Source organism: Mixophyes fleayi, chromosome 4 (assembly GCF_038048845.1).
Source record: "Mixophyes fleayi isolate aMixFle1 chromosome 4, aMixFle1.hap1, whole genome shotgun sequence".
In the NCBI taxonomy this organism is placed as follows: Eukaryota; Metazoa; Chordata; class Amphibia; order Anura; family Limnodynastidae; genus Mixophyes; species Mixophyes fleayi.
Genome location: NC_134405.1, coordinates 104,056,706 through 104,070,508, shown reverse-complemented (window position 1 = coordinate 104,070,508; position 13,803 = coordinate 104,056,706). Strand labels below are relative to the sequence as shown.

General features: G+C 38.9%; 1 protein-coding gene across 4 annotated transcripts in view; it reads left to right on the top strand.

Moving 5' to 3' along the window:
• The window catches only part of PDE8A (phosphodiesterase 8A), a 210,221-nt gene that overhangs the window by 35,043 nt on the left and 161,375 nt on the right, over positions 1-13,803 (top strand). Inside the window, exon 1 of one of the 4 annotated variants that reach the window (XM_075207923.1) lies at positions 9,750-11,001. The exons of 1 other annotated variant lie outside the window; for it this stretch is intronic. In XM_075207923.1, coding sequence (XP_075064024.1) covers positions 10,837-11,001 — 165 coding nt within the window. In that variant the 5' untranslated portion in view covers positions 9,750-10,836. Of the gene's footprint in view, positions 1-9,749; positions 11,103-13,803 lie in introns of those variants that run through there. 2 more of the 4 variants (XM_075207922.1, XM_075207925.1) reach the window with 2 other exon arrangements.

Here is a 13,803-nt window from a genome sequence, read left to right as displayed (position 1 = left end):
AATAGTACAAAAAACCTAAGTAAAGTTTTTAAAAAAATAAATGTGTGTGTATATATGTTATGTACATGTATATATATATATATATATATATATATATATATATATATATATATATTTACACCTTACAAATGCTGTACTCATGCTGTACAACAAAGAAACACAGGCAGGGCAGTGCATAGTGTTTGTGCCTAACAATTTAAAGCTTGATGAACAGACCCCATAATTTGATGGAAGTGTGATTGTTCATTCTGCTCATTATCATAGATTTAATATTAAGGCTGGGTACACACTATAGGAAGTTTCTCCGATGCGATGTCAGTAACGATTTTACCAATGAGCGAAAAAAAAAGTCCCGATCAGCATATCTTTAACGATTTTACCAACGATTAAAAAAAAAAGTATGATAAGTATGACTATTCATGTGTACACACGAAACACATTTTACACGATTTACCTTCAGATCTGTGCTCTTCATCTTTGATAACCATCTGCTGAAAAGATGATGACTCTGCACACTCCATAGAGATCTATGGACACTGCTGGTCCTGAGTGCGTACACACTGCAGAACTAGAATCACATTGTTCCATCGTTGAACGAGATTTTTAGTTCGGTTTAAAGTTCAAATGAAATGGTACAATGTGCTTTTGAAAGATAATTGTTCAGCGTTGCAGCGTACACAATAATACGATATCGGGCCGAACGGTCGTTTATTCTGTGATTGGCCTGATAAATGGCTTAAAACCCTGTAGTGTGTACCCAGCCTTGTCATTTTTGGTTGTCCAGGATTCTTTAATAAAAAACATTTGTGGTTATAAAACGGTAAAGTCAATACAAGGGAGAGTCAACATATTGATATAAAACCAGAGAAAAATAAGCCCGCGCTCGGTATATCCCACATTATATATGGTACCAGCTGCTTGGCAACAAGCCCGGGCTTGGTATATCCCATATTGTATGTGGTACCAGCTGCGTGGCAATATAAATGCCCATATATGTATACAAAACAGAAAGAAAGTTGTCAGCGCTTATCCTTTAAACTGCATATCTGTGTGTGTCTAGCAAAATGAAAACATGAGGTATTAGTTCATATTTTGATCAAAAGACTTAAGCCTGCATCCCACGTCAAGGGTACCTCATTATATGCAGGTCCTACACTGACCTATATGCTTTAAACACTATTAAAATGCAGTTAAAATCAGATGCACTCACCTCCCAGGTATAGGGGTTTACATCTAGCAAAGGCTGGCTTGTGAGCCACACCCAAATGTGCCTTAAATAGGCTTGATAGACTTGGATTTTTCTCTGGTTTTGTTTCAAAATATTGCCTTTTTGTCATAGCAGCTGTCCATCAAGCCTATTTAAGGCACATTTGGGTGTGGCTCACAAGCCAGCCTTTGCTCGATGTAAACCCCTATACCTGGGAGGTGAGTGCATCTGATTTTAACTGCATTTTAATAGTGTTTAAAGCATATAGGTCAGTGTAGGACCTGCATATAATGAGGTACCCTTGACGTGGGATGCAGGCTTAAGTCTTTTGATCAAAATATGAACTAATACCTCATGTTTTCATTTTGCTAGACACACACAGATATGCAGTTTAAAGGATAAGCGCTGACAACTTTCTTTCTATATTGATATAAAATGTGCAATAAAGTAAATAAGCTAATGACAGCTTATATGTGTGACCAGCTTATAACTTTGTGATGATTTGTTAAACGTTTTAATAATTTCTTCAACACATGTGCCATGGAAAGGCTGAAGAAGTAGTTATACATTTATTTGTCTGAGGTAGTTTATTAACTCGTTGGAATAAAGGGCTGCCATTTTAAATGAATGCTGTGTAAACAGTTTAGGCATGCCAGTTTTATTACCGACAAAATCATTTAGACCGTAATAAACATTTCATTATTGCATTTTCAACAGGCTTGACAATTGTTATAATAAGCCCATTTATATTTCAGCTTGGCGAAGTCATATTGCAATTATTCTTTCTTTTAAAGTAATACCTGTCTCATTGTGTCAGATTCAGAATCATTTCAATGTAACTTATTTTAAAAAACTACAGGAGATATAAATAACTATAGTCAGTAAAAGTGTTAGTAATAGTACTAATATAGAAAGATATGTGACAATTTTGTACAGTTGTCAAAGTTCACTTTTTACTATGTACTGATACTTGCTTTTACCATTTCAGCATACAGCATTTTACCCATATGTCTGTTTATGGTACTTTTTGTTGTGTTTTTACATTAGAAAACTGTGCATAATACGTATAGACAGAATGCAGCATAGTACATGTTACACATTCAGGGCCTGATCCATCAAGGAATGCAAAGTCAACACAATTTGTGTTTTTTTTAAATCGGACGGAAATTGCGCGACTGTATTCAAGTACAAGCAGATATAAAGAAACATTTCCAGCTAAATATGGGTATAAGTACGTTCTGTCTATAAGGTACCTGCCGTATGCAGACAGACAGAACATATTGCAGGTTACACACAATGCATATATATTAAATACACTAATAAATGTTAATACTATAATCATTAATAAATACATGTAATACAATAACATACAATAAATACATTTTAAAAAAATATATTTTTACATGAAATATGTATAGTATTAATGCCTACTGTACATAAAATGCATTTCTACAGAAGCTTTTAATTGTAAACACACGTTCTGGCATGCAAACGTGTCCGTCATCACTATCAGTCGGCACTTACACCCGTGTAACTGGTGAAAGTGATACAGCTAAAAATCTGGTACCTAAAAGATTGCCAGAGTTGGACATAGCCTAAGTGCATAGGGTGGGGTGCGTTAATGCAACGCTTATAATAACGACACTGAGTATATAGACAAATATAACCCGATTGCCATAAAACCGACCTGCTTGAAATGCTGACTTACATTAATACAGACACAGAACATATCCGAAAACACTACCTTGCAGACTGCTATAAATTCTGAACTCGCTGTATGCCGGCACTTCCGCTTTAAAACACAAAGCAGAGCGACATTGAGCTTTGTGAATTTAAAGCAGCAATGACAGGACCCCGCAACTCGACAATTTATTTTAAGGGTTAGGGTTAGGCTTGCTGCTTTAAATTCACGAACCTCAATGTCGCTCTGATTTGTGTTGTAAAGGTAGTGTTTTCGGATATGTTCTGTGTCTGTATTAATGTAAGTCAGCATTTTAAGCAGGTCGGTTTTATGGCAATCGGGTTATATTTGTCTATATACTCAGTGTTGTTATTAAAAGTGTTGCATTAACCATTACCACCGAGTGCATACATCTCCTCCTCCCTGTTCTGCCCTTCAAATCGTAGGCTGTCGGAAGTGTCATTTACGTTTGGACATGAATTGGATGCACTTGCGTTCACTGGCTTAAAGTCTGTATTTGAGCATGTGGAGATCGATTTCACTCAAAATATGGCACGTAAAGGGACTGTCCGAAGATGAATCAGGCTCACATCCTCTTGTCCAAAATGTGCTGTCATTGCATCTGATTTTGCAATTGTGACCATTATGTGACCCATTATTGCATTTTTGCAAGTCTGCTAATAAGTTAAAAGCGTCTATTAAAATATCAACAGCAAACACAATTTGCTTAATCAGAGCAAAAGTTAAAATAGTTCCTGGTAAAATGGGTATTGTCACTTACTACCCAACTGTCCCATTTTAGGCAGTACAGTCCCAATTTTAGGGCTCTGTCCCACCATCCCGATTGGGACAGCTTTGTTCATGTAGGTGCGAAAGTTGGGGGAGATTCTGTTCCACTGAACGGGTGGCATGTGCACAGGTGCACATGGCATTGGGGATTAGTCCATATAAATTATTACTGCATTTCACAATATAGACAAACCCTTGGTCAGATCATTTGCAAGTTTCCGCTGAATGTAGCCTCCTTGGGGGCCCAACAGGCAGAACTTAATGTAGGCTAAATAAAACAAACCCTCCTAAAATTCCACAATTTCAAACAAATATTGCAGAGACCATAGCTGATTATTTTTCTAATTATTTATAAAAGGTAAGAACATCCCATTAGTATGGGAAACACATAAGGATGTCATTAGAGAAATAATGATACCTATGCATCCCTTTGCAATACGCAAGTAAAACAACACACTGAAGATCTCGCAATAAAAGTCCTATTCCTTAAGCAGCTAGATGGAATATACGCTCCATAAAAAAACAAGGAATCTCTTTACTGGTTAAATCAAACCTTTTATGAAAACAGCAATAAAGCGGGCACAATTAAAACAAAAAATAACAAGCACAAAGAGTATTGCATGTAGTAACTATCTATCAAACACATAAATGATACTCTGCAATATGACCCAACTGAAATTTTTTTAATGCATACTACGAAGCGTTATGTAACTTACATTAAAAAAAACACCCAACCAACGATACATTTCTATACATAGCCCAGGAATTACTCTCCTCTATTAAACTGACCAAAATTGACTCTACGCCCCCACCTCACAGTCAATCAATTTTGACCATATCATCTGTAATAACAGTGCTATATCTGCACTGTTTTAACAAATATATACGGTGTGCAATTTTTCCAGTCAGACCTTTTCCAGAGTATTACAAATTGTTGTGTTATTGCCAAGTTTCAGACCCTCTTTGGCATAACTAGTTTAATGTACACAAAATGTCTCTTGGTTTACACACAAGGTACGAGTTTGTGAGATGTCACATTGTGATGGATGGTGTCGTTGATAAGGTAATTACTGTAGTATTTTGCTACAGGCTGTTTTGTGTTGTAGAGGAGTGTAGCTAGGATAGGTGTGTAATGTAAGCTGGCACGAAATGTGTTTTTATAAGGCATAGGACTGTGTCCAATGATATGATGAGCTTAACAAATTCATTATATTATACTTTTTCTGCAGTAATGGGGAGTGACCTCAGCAATATGTCACATAAGAAATCATGTGTATCAAAGGGGAAATGTAGTTGTCATGTGAACATTTTTAAAAATGTATTTATTAAATAATAGTATGTGATGAGCCACCAAAAGCACGTAAACCCAACCACTTGGATAACCGTACGTTATCAAGATACATATGGGGACTTCAATTTACACATCTAAACATTTACATTAGCTTGAAGTCACAATCAACACTCCAACCACAGGTGCAAATTTAAAGAAAGGTAACATAATATTCAAATACATGTCAAATTAATTTTTATAAACAGCTATTAAAAAATAAATCAATTGACTTTTCAATTTAAGCCCACGGAGGCTGATATATTTATTTTGATAATAACATTAATACATTGGTTATGAAGTGTATAAACAGGTCCCTATGATCTATTATATATTAATCTAATGTATTGATCTATCCAATTACTTATTTATAAGTAGAATATTGTTTGTTTATTTTAATAGTTATTGATTTCTATGAATTTTTTATCTTAGTTTATCTTAGTTTAGCGTTGCATATTTTGCAGCTGCTTCTTCCAATTAAGTTTTTAATGCCATATGTGATTTTCTGTTGTACACTGCATAATGGTATGAATTTGGGCACTTTGGCAAGGACTGGGGTATACTGCCGTGTCATACTGTGACGTACTTATATTCATTTTGTCATGCTGCCATGAATGGCAACTTGATGAAAACATATGTTGTGGCGGGCAGTAATCGAAGCAATGCAGCATTTGGCTTGGGTATGGATGTACCTTGTCCTTAAATAGTATTTGTATTTGTGCTGCAAATAAACACAGATTGTGGTCAAATTGCAGAGATGTAACTATGATGGTGTGACACGTACCCCAGACCAGGTTGCCTACGATTGGGGAGGGGGGCGTGCTGGTTCCTGGACTGTGTTCCTCATTAGTCAAATAGATTCAGTGATAATTCACACTGATCATATAAGACCAACCCACTACAGTTAGTGACTATCTCTGGCGATGTGACAGTATAAATTGCAGTTTCCACATCTGTAGTTTCCTTTAATAATACAAGACGACAGGCAAGTTAATTCATTCAGTCTCATACCTGACTGACTACGCTTCCACTGTATACGTTTCCTATGATCTTTATATACAGCTTGTGAATATACCTGCTCAATCCTCTGTCTTTAAATCTTCTCCAGAAATCCATTGCTTAGCCCTCCTCATTGTGCCTATTATGACATAGAAACTGAGCACATGGCATGGTAATGAGTTGATGGTAATTATTAAAGTGCAACAGAGAGCAAGTAACTGTTTCTCCCTATATACCTTTGTAATGACACAATCAACAATTACACTACTCAAATCGAAGGTCATTCTTCTGTGTGTCCACATATATCGGATACATGTGTAAATAGTGTCTGAAACTCCTGCCCTGCTATGCTAACTGCATTGTTGCTGCAACAGCAACTAGATTCAGAGGCGAATATAGGTAATGGTATAGAAATGGACCCATTGACTCCATAAATAGCTAACTATTATGCCAAATCTTATAATCTAAAGTACACAGTCTAACACACACTGTTGCAATATAAGATAGAACAATAAGGCTCTGTTGAAGAAAAAGTATCTCATCAACTTTTTTTTTTTTCTATGACAGAAGTATTTTTTTTTTTCTCTATTCATTCTATCTAATATTTTTTTTGAATGTAATTTATGTTGCCTAGTCCTGAAGCAGACATAAGAAAGACAATACATTGTACAGCTTCTGTAAACTTCAAACAACTATAATGTTCCTTTAAGAAAATTAAAAAAGAACAAGTGAAATGCGTTATAACTTATAAGTCACTTTCCAAATGAAATAAACACGGCCTTTACTGTCAAACACCACAGTTTGAACATTGTGCATTTAAATGCTACAACTTAGATGACAGGTGACTTTGACATATACTCTGGAAAGCATAATATTTCATTTACTTTATGTCACTAAAAATAGCTATTGTGTTACACCCATTAGGCTGCTCCTCTATTTCTTCCTCTTGTTCAGCGCACGTGATGACAACTATGTCAAGATATCCTGCAGTCATACTATGTCCATTGAAGTTTTTTGCTTTCCCTTTGCAGCAGGTTTATACTTAACAGTAAGATTCCCATTGTTCGACTCTGCAAAGTTATATGGTGTTATATTGGAAAGTGATGAATCTGGGTAATTTTCGCTGAAAAGTTGAGTCTTGGGCCATGGGAGTTATGGTCTATGAACAGCTGCAAAGTATTTATCACATAGTTTATTTTTATGCTAGTGCAACTATATACAGTATATACTGGAATGCACACAGTTACAAATAAATCAAAACAGAAAACAAACTAGCTAGCTGTGCAAGGCTGTTTTCTAGCGGTGATTGAGGGGGCTATATATTACAGGGAGAAAAGCCCTACATCTGGAATTAGGACTTCTGCCTATTTACCAAAGGCCCCGCTGTCCTCCTATAACTAACGACATCCAATAGCAGAGACTCCTCACAGGAAAAACATGCTTTATTATTTAAAAGAAGCATTTTTATTTATGTTTTTTTTTTACTAATTTCAGCTTTTTTCTTGCTTTTTCCTTTTTTTCCCAGCAAATCTGAAACTGGAAGTCCAAGTTCAGGTTTCCATTATGCTACTAGTTACTTTAATAATGCAATACTCATGGGCGCACGCAGGGGGGGTTTCTGGGGTTTCGGGGGCTAAACAGTGCCCCTACATAGCGGCACTGTACTGAACAGCAGCACAGTAGTACAATACAGCACCGCCGCGGACGCTTCTTAGACAGCGCTGCGGCTGCTGTACAATGCAGTGCCGCAGAAATGGAGCTGCTGCGCATGCGCAGCAGCCCTCTCTCTATATTTTTTTTTGGAAACCCCCCCTTAATAATCCTGCATGCGCCTGATACTGGTTATTTATTTTCAGAAAGGGCTCACTAATAGTTATATATTTTTATAAAGGTAATGCTACTAGTTATTTGTTGTCATAAGGGGGACATACTAGTTATTTAAGTTAGTACAGGGACAAAACTTGTAGTGAAAGCACGTGTGGCACTACCAGTGATAGTATGCACTAGTTCCCATGTGTGTCCAGGTACTTATAAATCTACACACTTCAGCATGCAAGAACAGTCATGGACTGTCAGTGCATGCTGGCACTTATTGTGCCACAAGGGCTTACACTATATTTTGATATTGTAACGCTGCTACCCAACGGCTATGGGAACTAGGAGGGACCCAGTGCTAGTCAGCATTGGGTTGGTGCTCTCTAAGTTCAGGGGCCCAATCACTTTTTCAGAATTGGGTAACCATGTGGTCTGGCCTAAACCCCGTCTATACTAATGGTGATGCTGTCTTTCATTTGCAATTGATGATCCCTCTTCCTGTTTATGGTTTTTAATGTGAAACATTCATTTGACAAATATTTGTCTATGAAACCTCTCGAGCTCTCCTATGTCCTTGTTACTGTGAGATACCAAAAACTGTACTGTATATTTCAGATCTGGTATGAGAAAGAGTATTATAGTAATATTATCTTTACGTTGCCTGTATTTATTCTCCTATTTATAAATCCCATAATTTTTTGATGCCACTTCTTGGCACCATGTGCTGCTACTCAGCATTCTGACGACTAGTATTCTTAAGTCAATTTGCATCTCAGTTTTTTCCATTTGTATTCCTCTCATCCAGTGCTAAAGTTCACCAGGGGATGGGGCATGAGCAGCATGTTGGGGCAAGTTAAAGCGGAAAAACAAACAATAGTTGTTCTCTGACAAACATCAGCGAAAAGAAAACAAAGTTTTCCTTAAAGATTAATGGTTGGGGTCTGCTTCTTGGGCCTCGAGCTGATACTCACTGTCCTGAAAGTCTGTGGAGCAGGGACGGATTGGGAATAAAAATGCATAAGATCCATCACGCGCCCCCTTGAAGCCATCAGCCTACCAATAAAAGTCCCAGAAATGTGGAGATAGGTGATACCCCCTAATACACCCCCACGTGAACACTGGTAGTAGGGAAATATTGTACAAGCATCCCTGTACAAGTCATTATCAATGATACCGGCTCGGAAAACTGTGTTTGGGTTCTGACCCTACTAGTGACATTCATACTGGGTTGTTGGTGATCTTTTAAAATTGAAAAAAATAAATAAAAATAAATATACTATGACCAGTATCTGTGTGTGTGTGAGTGTATATATATATATATATATATATATATATATATACACATACACACACACACACACACACACACCAACACTTCCTTTCTACTTTGATATATATTTAGTTAATTTATATGTAGTGTCCAGCTTCCCCCTCCCTAAGAATAAAAATGCAGTTTGAGATGACAATGATAAAATGACGGGTTTTAAACTAAATCTTCATTTACAATGTCATTAAAAGACTGGACAGTATTGTCAGTGTTTTCTGTAGCAAGAGAAGTGCAACTGCTTAATTGAATTTTTACATTTCCCCAATGCAGAAATAAGAGAAGGACACAATGATATGTTACTGCTTATGGATGAGTGTTTGGCAGCCCCATGCCTGTGCTGCTCTGATGCTGGAGACAATCCCCCAATGAATGAGCTGCGGCTCTGCACCGGGATACATCTGCAGCTCGTGTGAGACGGGCGCTACCTGTAATGATGTGACTGCTGGAGCAGTGCACGGAGGCACCAGGAACCATTCAAACTCCCCTCCGCGTCTGGAGAACGCCCACACCGGCTCTCCGCGGCTGTGATTGGTTCCCCCTCAGCTCATTTACATTGACGTCAGTAAAGGCTGGAGGTCATGCGTTTGTGGTGCTTTTATTGGCTGTGGCTCTGTCAGAGTGGCGGTGAGGAGTTCTACGGGAGAGAGAAGAGCTGGCTGGAGACAGGAGGAGGGCAGGAGAACAGGCAGAGGGGAGAGAGGTGCAGTCATATATAGCGCACACTGAGGACTGGCAATGCAGCAGTGCAGAGTCTAATGGCACTGACAAGCCAGCTGCCTCCCACTAGCACATAGCCCAGCACTTCCATTATAACATCGGCGTCTTAATTAATTGGGGTCTCCCCCAGATTGCAGCAGGTCTGGGCATCCCTCTGCAGGCCTGTGATACCCTAACATCTGGTGTGACTGTGGCTCTCCGCGCTCCCATGGTGTAGGGCTAGCGCAGGCTACGGGGTATGTGTGTCCGGATAAGGCTGCAGGTCTTTCCCTGCGGTCTTCAGGGGGCGGAGAGGGGGAATCTTCCTGTTGCCAAGAAGAGCGGAGTGTGCAAATGTAAATAAGACTCTTCCTCCTCCTCTTCTGCTGGGTGATGGTGATGAGGAGGAGTCCCAGGGTCCCCACGAAGACTTTGTAGCCGTGGTGGGGACGCCGAGGAAGATCTGTGCCTTTTGTACCCCATCTGAACCATTCACCCAGTAACCCCGGGCAGATCACTGATGCCCAACTTGTAGCCGGGGAAGGATAACGCATTGGGTGCACAGGGCGTGGAGGACGAGGGCAGCAGTATACAGCTCACTGCATCCCTCCTGCCCGTGCGATCATCAGCGCTGTGCAGCCGTTCACATGCATTGATCCGTGGATACAATGTTGCCATGCTGAAGCTGCACAGGAAAGTCGATCAGACAAGACGTTCGGCTGTGTGTAGCAAAAGGAATCAAATCAGGGATCCCGATGTCCCCATCATTTGGGAGTTAATGCGGGTGGATCAGACACCGACGACCATTCCCTGAACGCAGAAGAGTTTATTCCTATAATTTATCCCTTTGGTTTTGGTTTTTGCAGAGGGACATGCAGGAGAGTGGCAGCAGCACATCGCCGGCTGCAGGATACATCGCATTGCCATTCGGATTGATTGGCAGCAAGGACTGAAGGCACCCAGTGGTTTGGATTTGGCTAAGGAGGTATCAAAGCATGGGCTGTGCTCCAAGCATTCACATCTCTGACAGCAGGGTGGTTTATCACAGTGGCAAGGAGTCTGACGATTCCAACTCTCCACACCAGACCAACACACTGTCTCAGCAAACCAACTCAGTCCCTGGATTATTCATTAAATCCTCTAATACATCCACTTATAAGGTGAGGGCTAATTCCTCTAAGAAAGGCAGGAGGGAGAACAGCCAGAGCATGGAGGCAGAGATATACACCAGCAGATCCAGTGTGAAGGTAACAGCAGGATGGTAAATCAACATTTAAGCCCCAACCTATGCAGTGTAGGCCTTTCCAGCACAATGAGGGTTAATATTCTGATAAATGAAAGTATTTCGGTTGTGTAGCTGGTCACCTTGGTATGACAAAGTAAATCATTCATAATCCAAATCATCTAATTCCTATTTACCCTTGATCGGAGTCCTTACTAAGGGGCCATTTAATACTGCCTCCCAAATGTCACTTTTAGGCCAGTTCTGATACACTATGTGCTTCCTTATTTGTCACTCCAGCAATTAATCTTACTATTTCTGTTAATGAGAGTCACATTCATGGCCATTGTTTACCAATGGGGTGTTTTCATCAATGGCTACTTTGAGACCTGTCAAAAAAAAAACATAGTTATCTGGGTTTTGCAGTGAGTACAGGGCCTACCTCTTTCTGTCCTTGACTGTACATCAGGGCCGTAACTAGGGCTGGGCGATAGGGGCGACCGCCCAGGGCACAACGCTGAAGGGGGGCGCAGTTTAGGAATATTTAAGGTTCATTTGGTTAAAATTGAGGGCTAGGGGGGCGGCATTTGTCTTTCTCGCCCCAGGCGCTAGAATTCTGAGCTACGGCTCTGCTGTACATGTCAGGTTATTTTATATGGCTTATATTTGTGTCAGTGTTAAACATCAGCAGGCAAATATTTATATTTGTATAGGTATTTTCTGGCACTGATCACTAATTGCTGAATGAAATATTTAACATTGGAAAGAAAAGCCGCTTGTTGGAAGCTGTCAACCTGTTAGATGGATAGGGAGCCAGGGAATTTGCAAAATATACTCAATGCAGACTGTCTCTTTCATACTGTGTTCTAGTGAAGCGGGTCTTCTGTGTTCATAGGTCCACTCTGAAAATGACATCTCGCAGCATATACTAAATAGTGAGAATCACTGCACACCACAGATAACTCAGCCTCCAACATATTGTCTCCAATGCTGAAATTGTAACTATTGAAACTTTCCCCCTGCCTCCAATCACTGCAAAACGAGCAAAATCTGCATTGCAGAAATGGAGGCCTAACTGTAAAAATAAATAATACTTACAGATTAAAAATAAATCAAGTGATTTAAGGCAAAATTAAATATGGAGACAGAAATAAAGTGTAATTAACGTTTTTTTTCTTTAACGTGGCAAACCTGGAAAATGCGTTTCGTGGATGTAAAATGTTTCACCCGTTGTTTCAAATTGCACATTACGCATTTGCACACCATATGTACCTTCCAGTAGTCATGTATGGGCATGGTGGACTGATTCTGATTTAGGCCCATCTCATTATACTCATGAATCATGATTAAAAAAACAAAACAACTACATATGCTTGTTTTGTTTCTTAATAAATGGACCATGCACTGCTAATCATAACTCATAAAGAACACAGCTTTTACTCAGTGGGGGAAATTTATATATACACACACATTTTCTTTTTATAATTTTATTAATATTTCTTAAATTTAATATGAATCAACTTTAGTAGCCATAAAAAAATTATCCTTAATTACAGAGGAGCATAACCTTGCCCTGTTTATATACACTAATTGAATATGAAAGCTAGTAATACATAAAAGTTAATGTTAGAATGACTGTACGAGTTTGCACAATCTGTGTCCAGATCCCTATAATTCCAGGGATGTAAGATTTTACCTGAGATTATTATTATTATTATTATTATTTTTCCTAGTTTACTTTCTGGCAATGCAGACTATTAGGTTTGTTGCTTTTAATAGTGCGTGTTGCGTGCTGAATACTGTACATACTGCTGTTAGTTGTGTGCTGAATACTGTACATACTGCTGTTACTGCTATAAGGCTTCCAGACAGTGAAAAGAATGGACTATAGGGAAGTGAGGCTTGGATATAGAAGGTGAAATCTCTGCTGTCAGAAACAACGTTTGCGTTAAAATATACTTTGAATTAAAATATCTGTTTGTTTATTCACCCTTGCAACAGCTATTGTGATATTTTGTTTCCTTCATTAACAAGTCTGACAGTAGTTCCCTGTCGAACAAGTGAGAATTTATGTTGTCTTGTAAGATTGCAGGCATGTGACCATTCTTGCTGGTCGTATATTCTACCATCATTGGTCATCTAGTAAGCTGGGGACGCCTACAAAAATGTTGTCACTAAATGTTGTGTTTAAGTGCAGTTCCGTATGGCTTGTCACTTTTGGGAATAAAAGTGGATGCTGGGAAGTTTCCGGGGTATAAATTGCAGGAACGTGACATTCTTGGTGCATTGGAGGAAAAATGAAAATGACACATCCTAAGCGATTGTTGTTGGTCACTTCCCTGCCACCTGAACAGCCTGGCATGTCGCTTGATGTAACCAATATTATTTTTAACCTTTATCTTACAATCCAGACAAATGGAGAGCAACAACTCTGGTATTTAGAATAGATATGTTCTCATTTTGGGTTAAAAATCCCGATTCAGATGTTGTTTATTTTTTACCTACCTCTCTAAATCACGCCTTGACACAAATGAGTCAATTTCAGCTCACTCTGTAAACTTTTTGAGAGTAACTTGCTTATGCACTAACTTTTTTTCCTTCAAAACATAAATGAACTTACTATTTACCTGTGAAAAAAGGTGGCAGGGCCTTTATATCTTTATATGTGATCCTGAAGTTTTAAAAGTTGTTTTTACTCAAGCCTTCTGAATAGACCACCTACATTTACAGTACAATTACC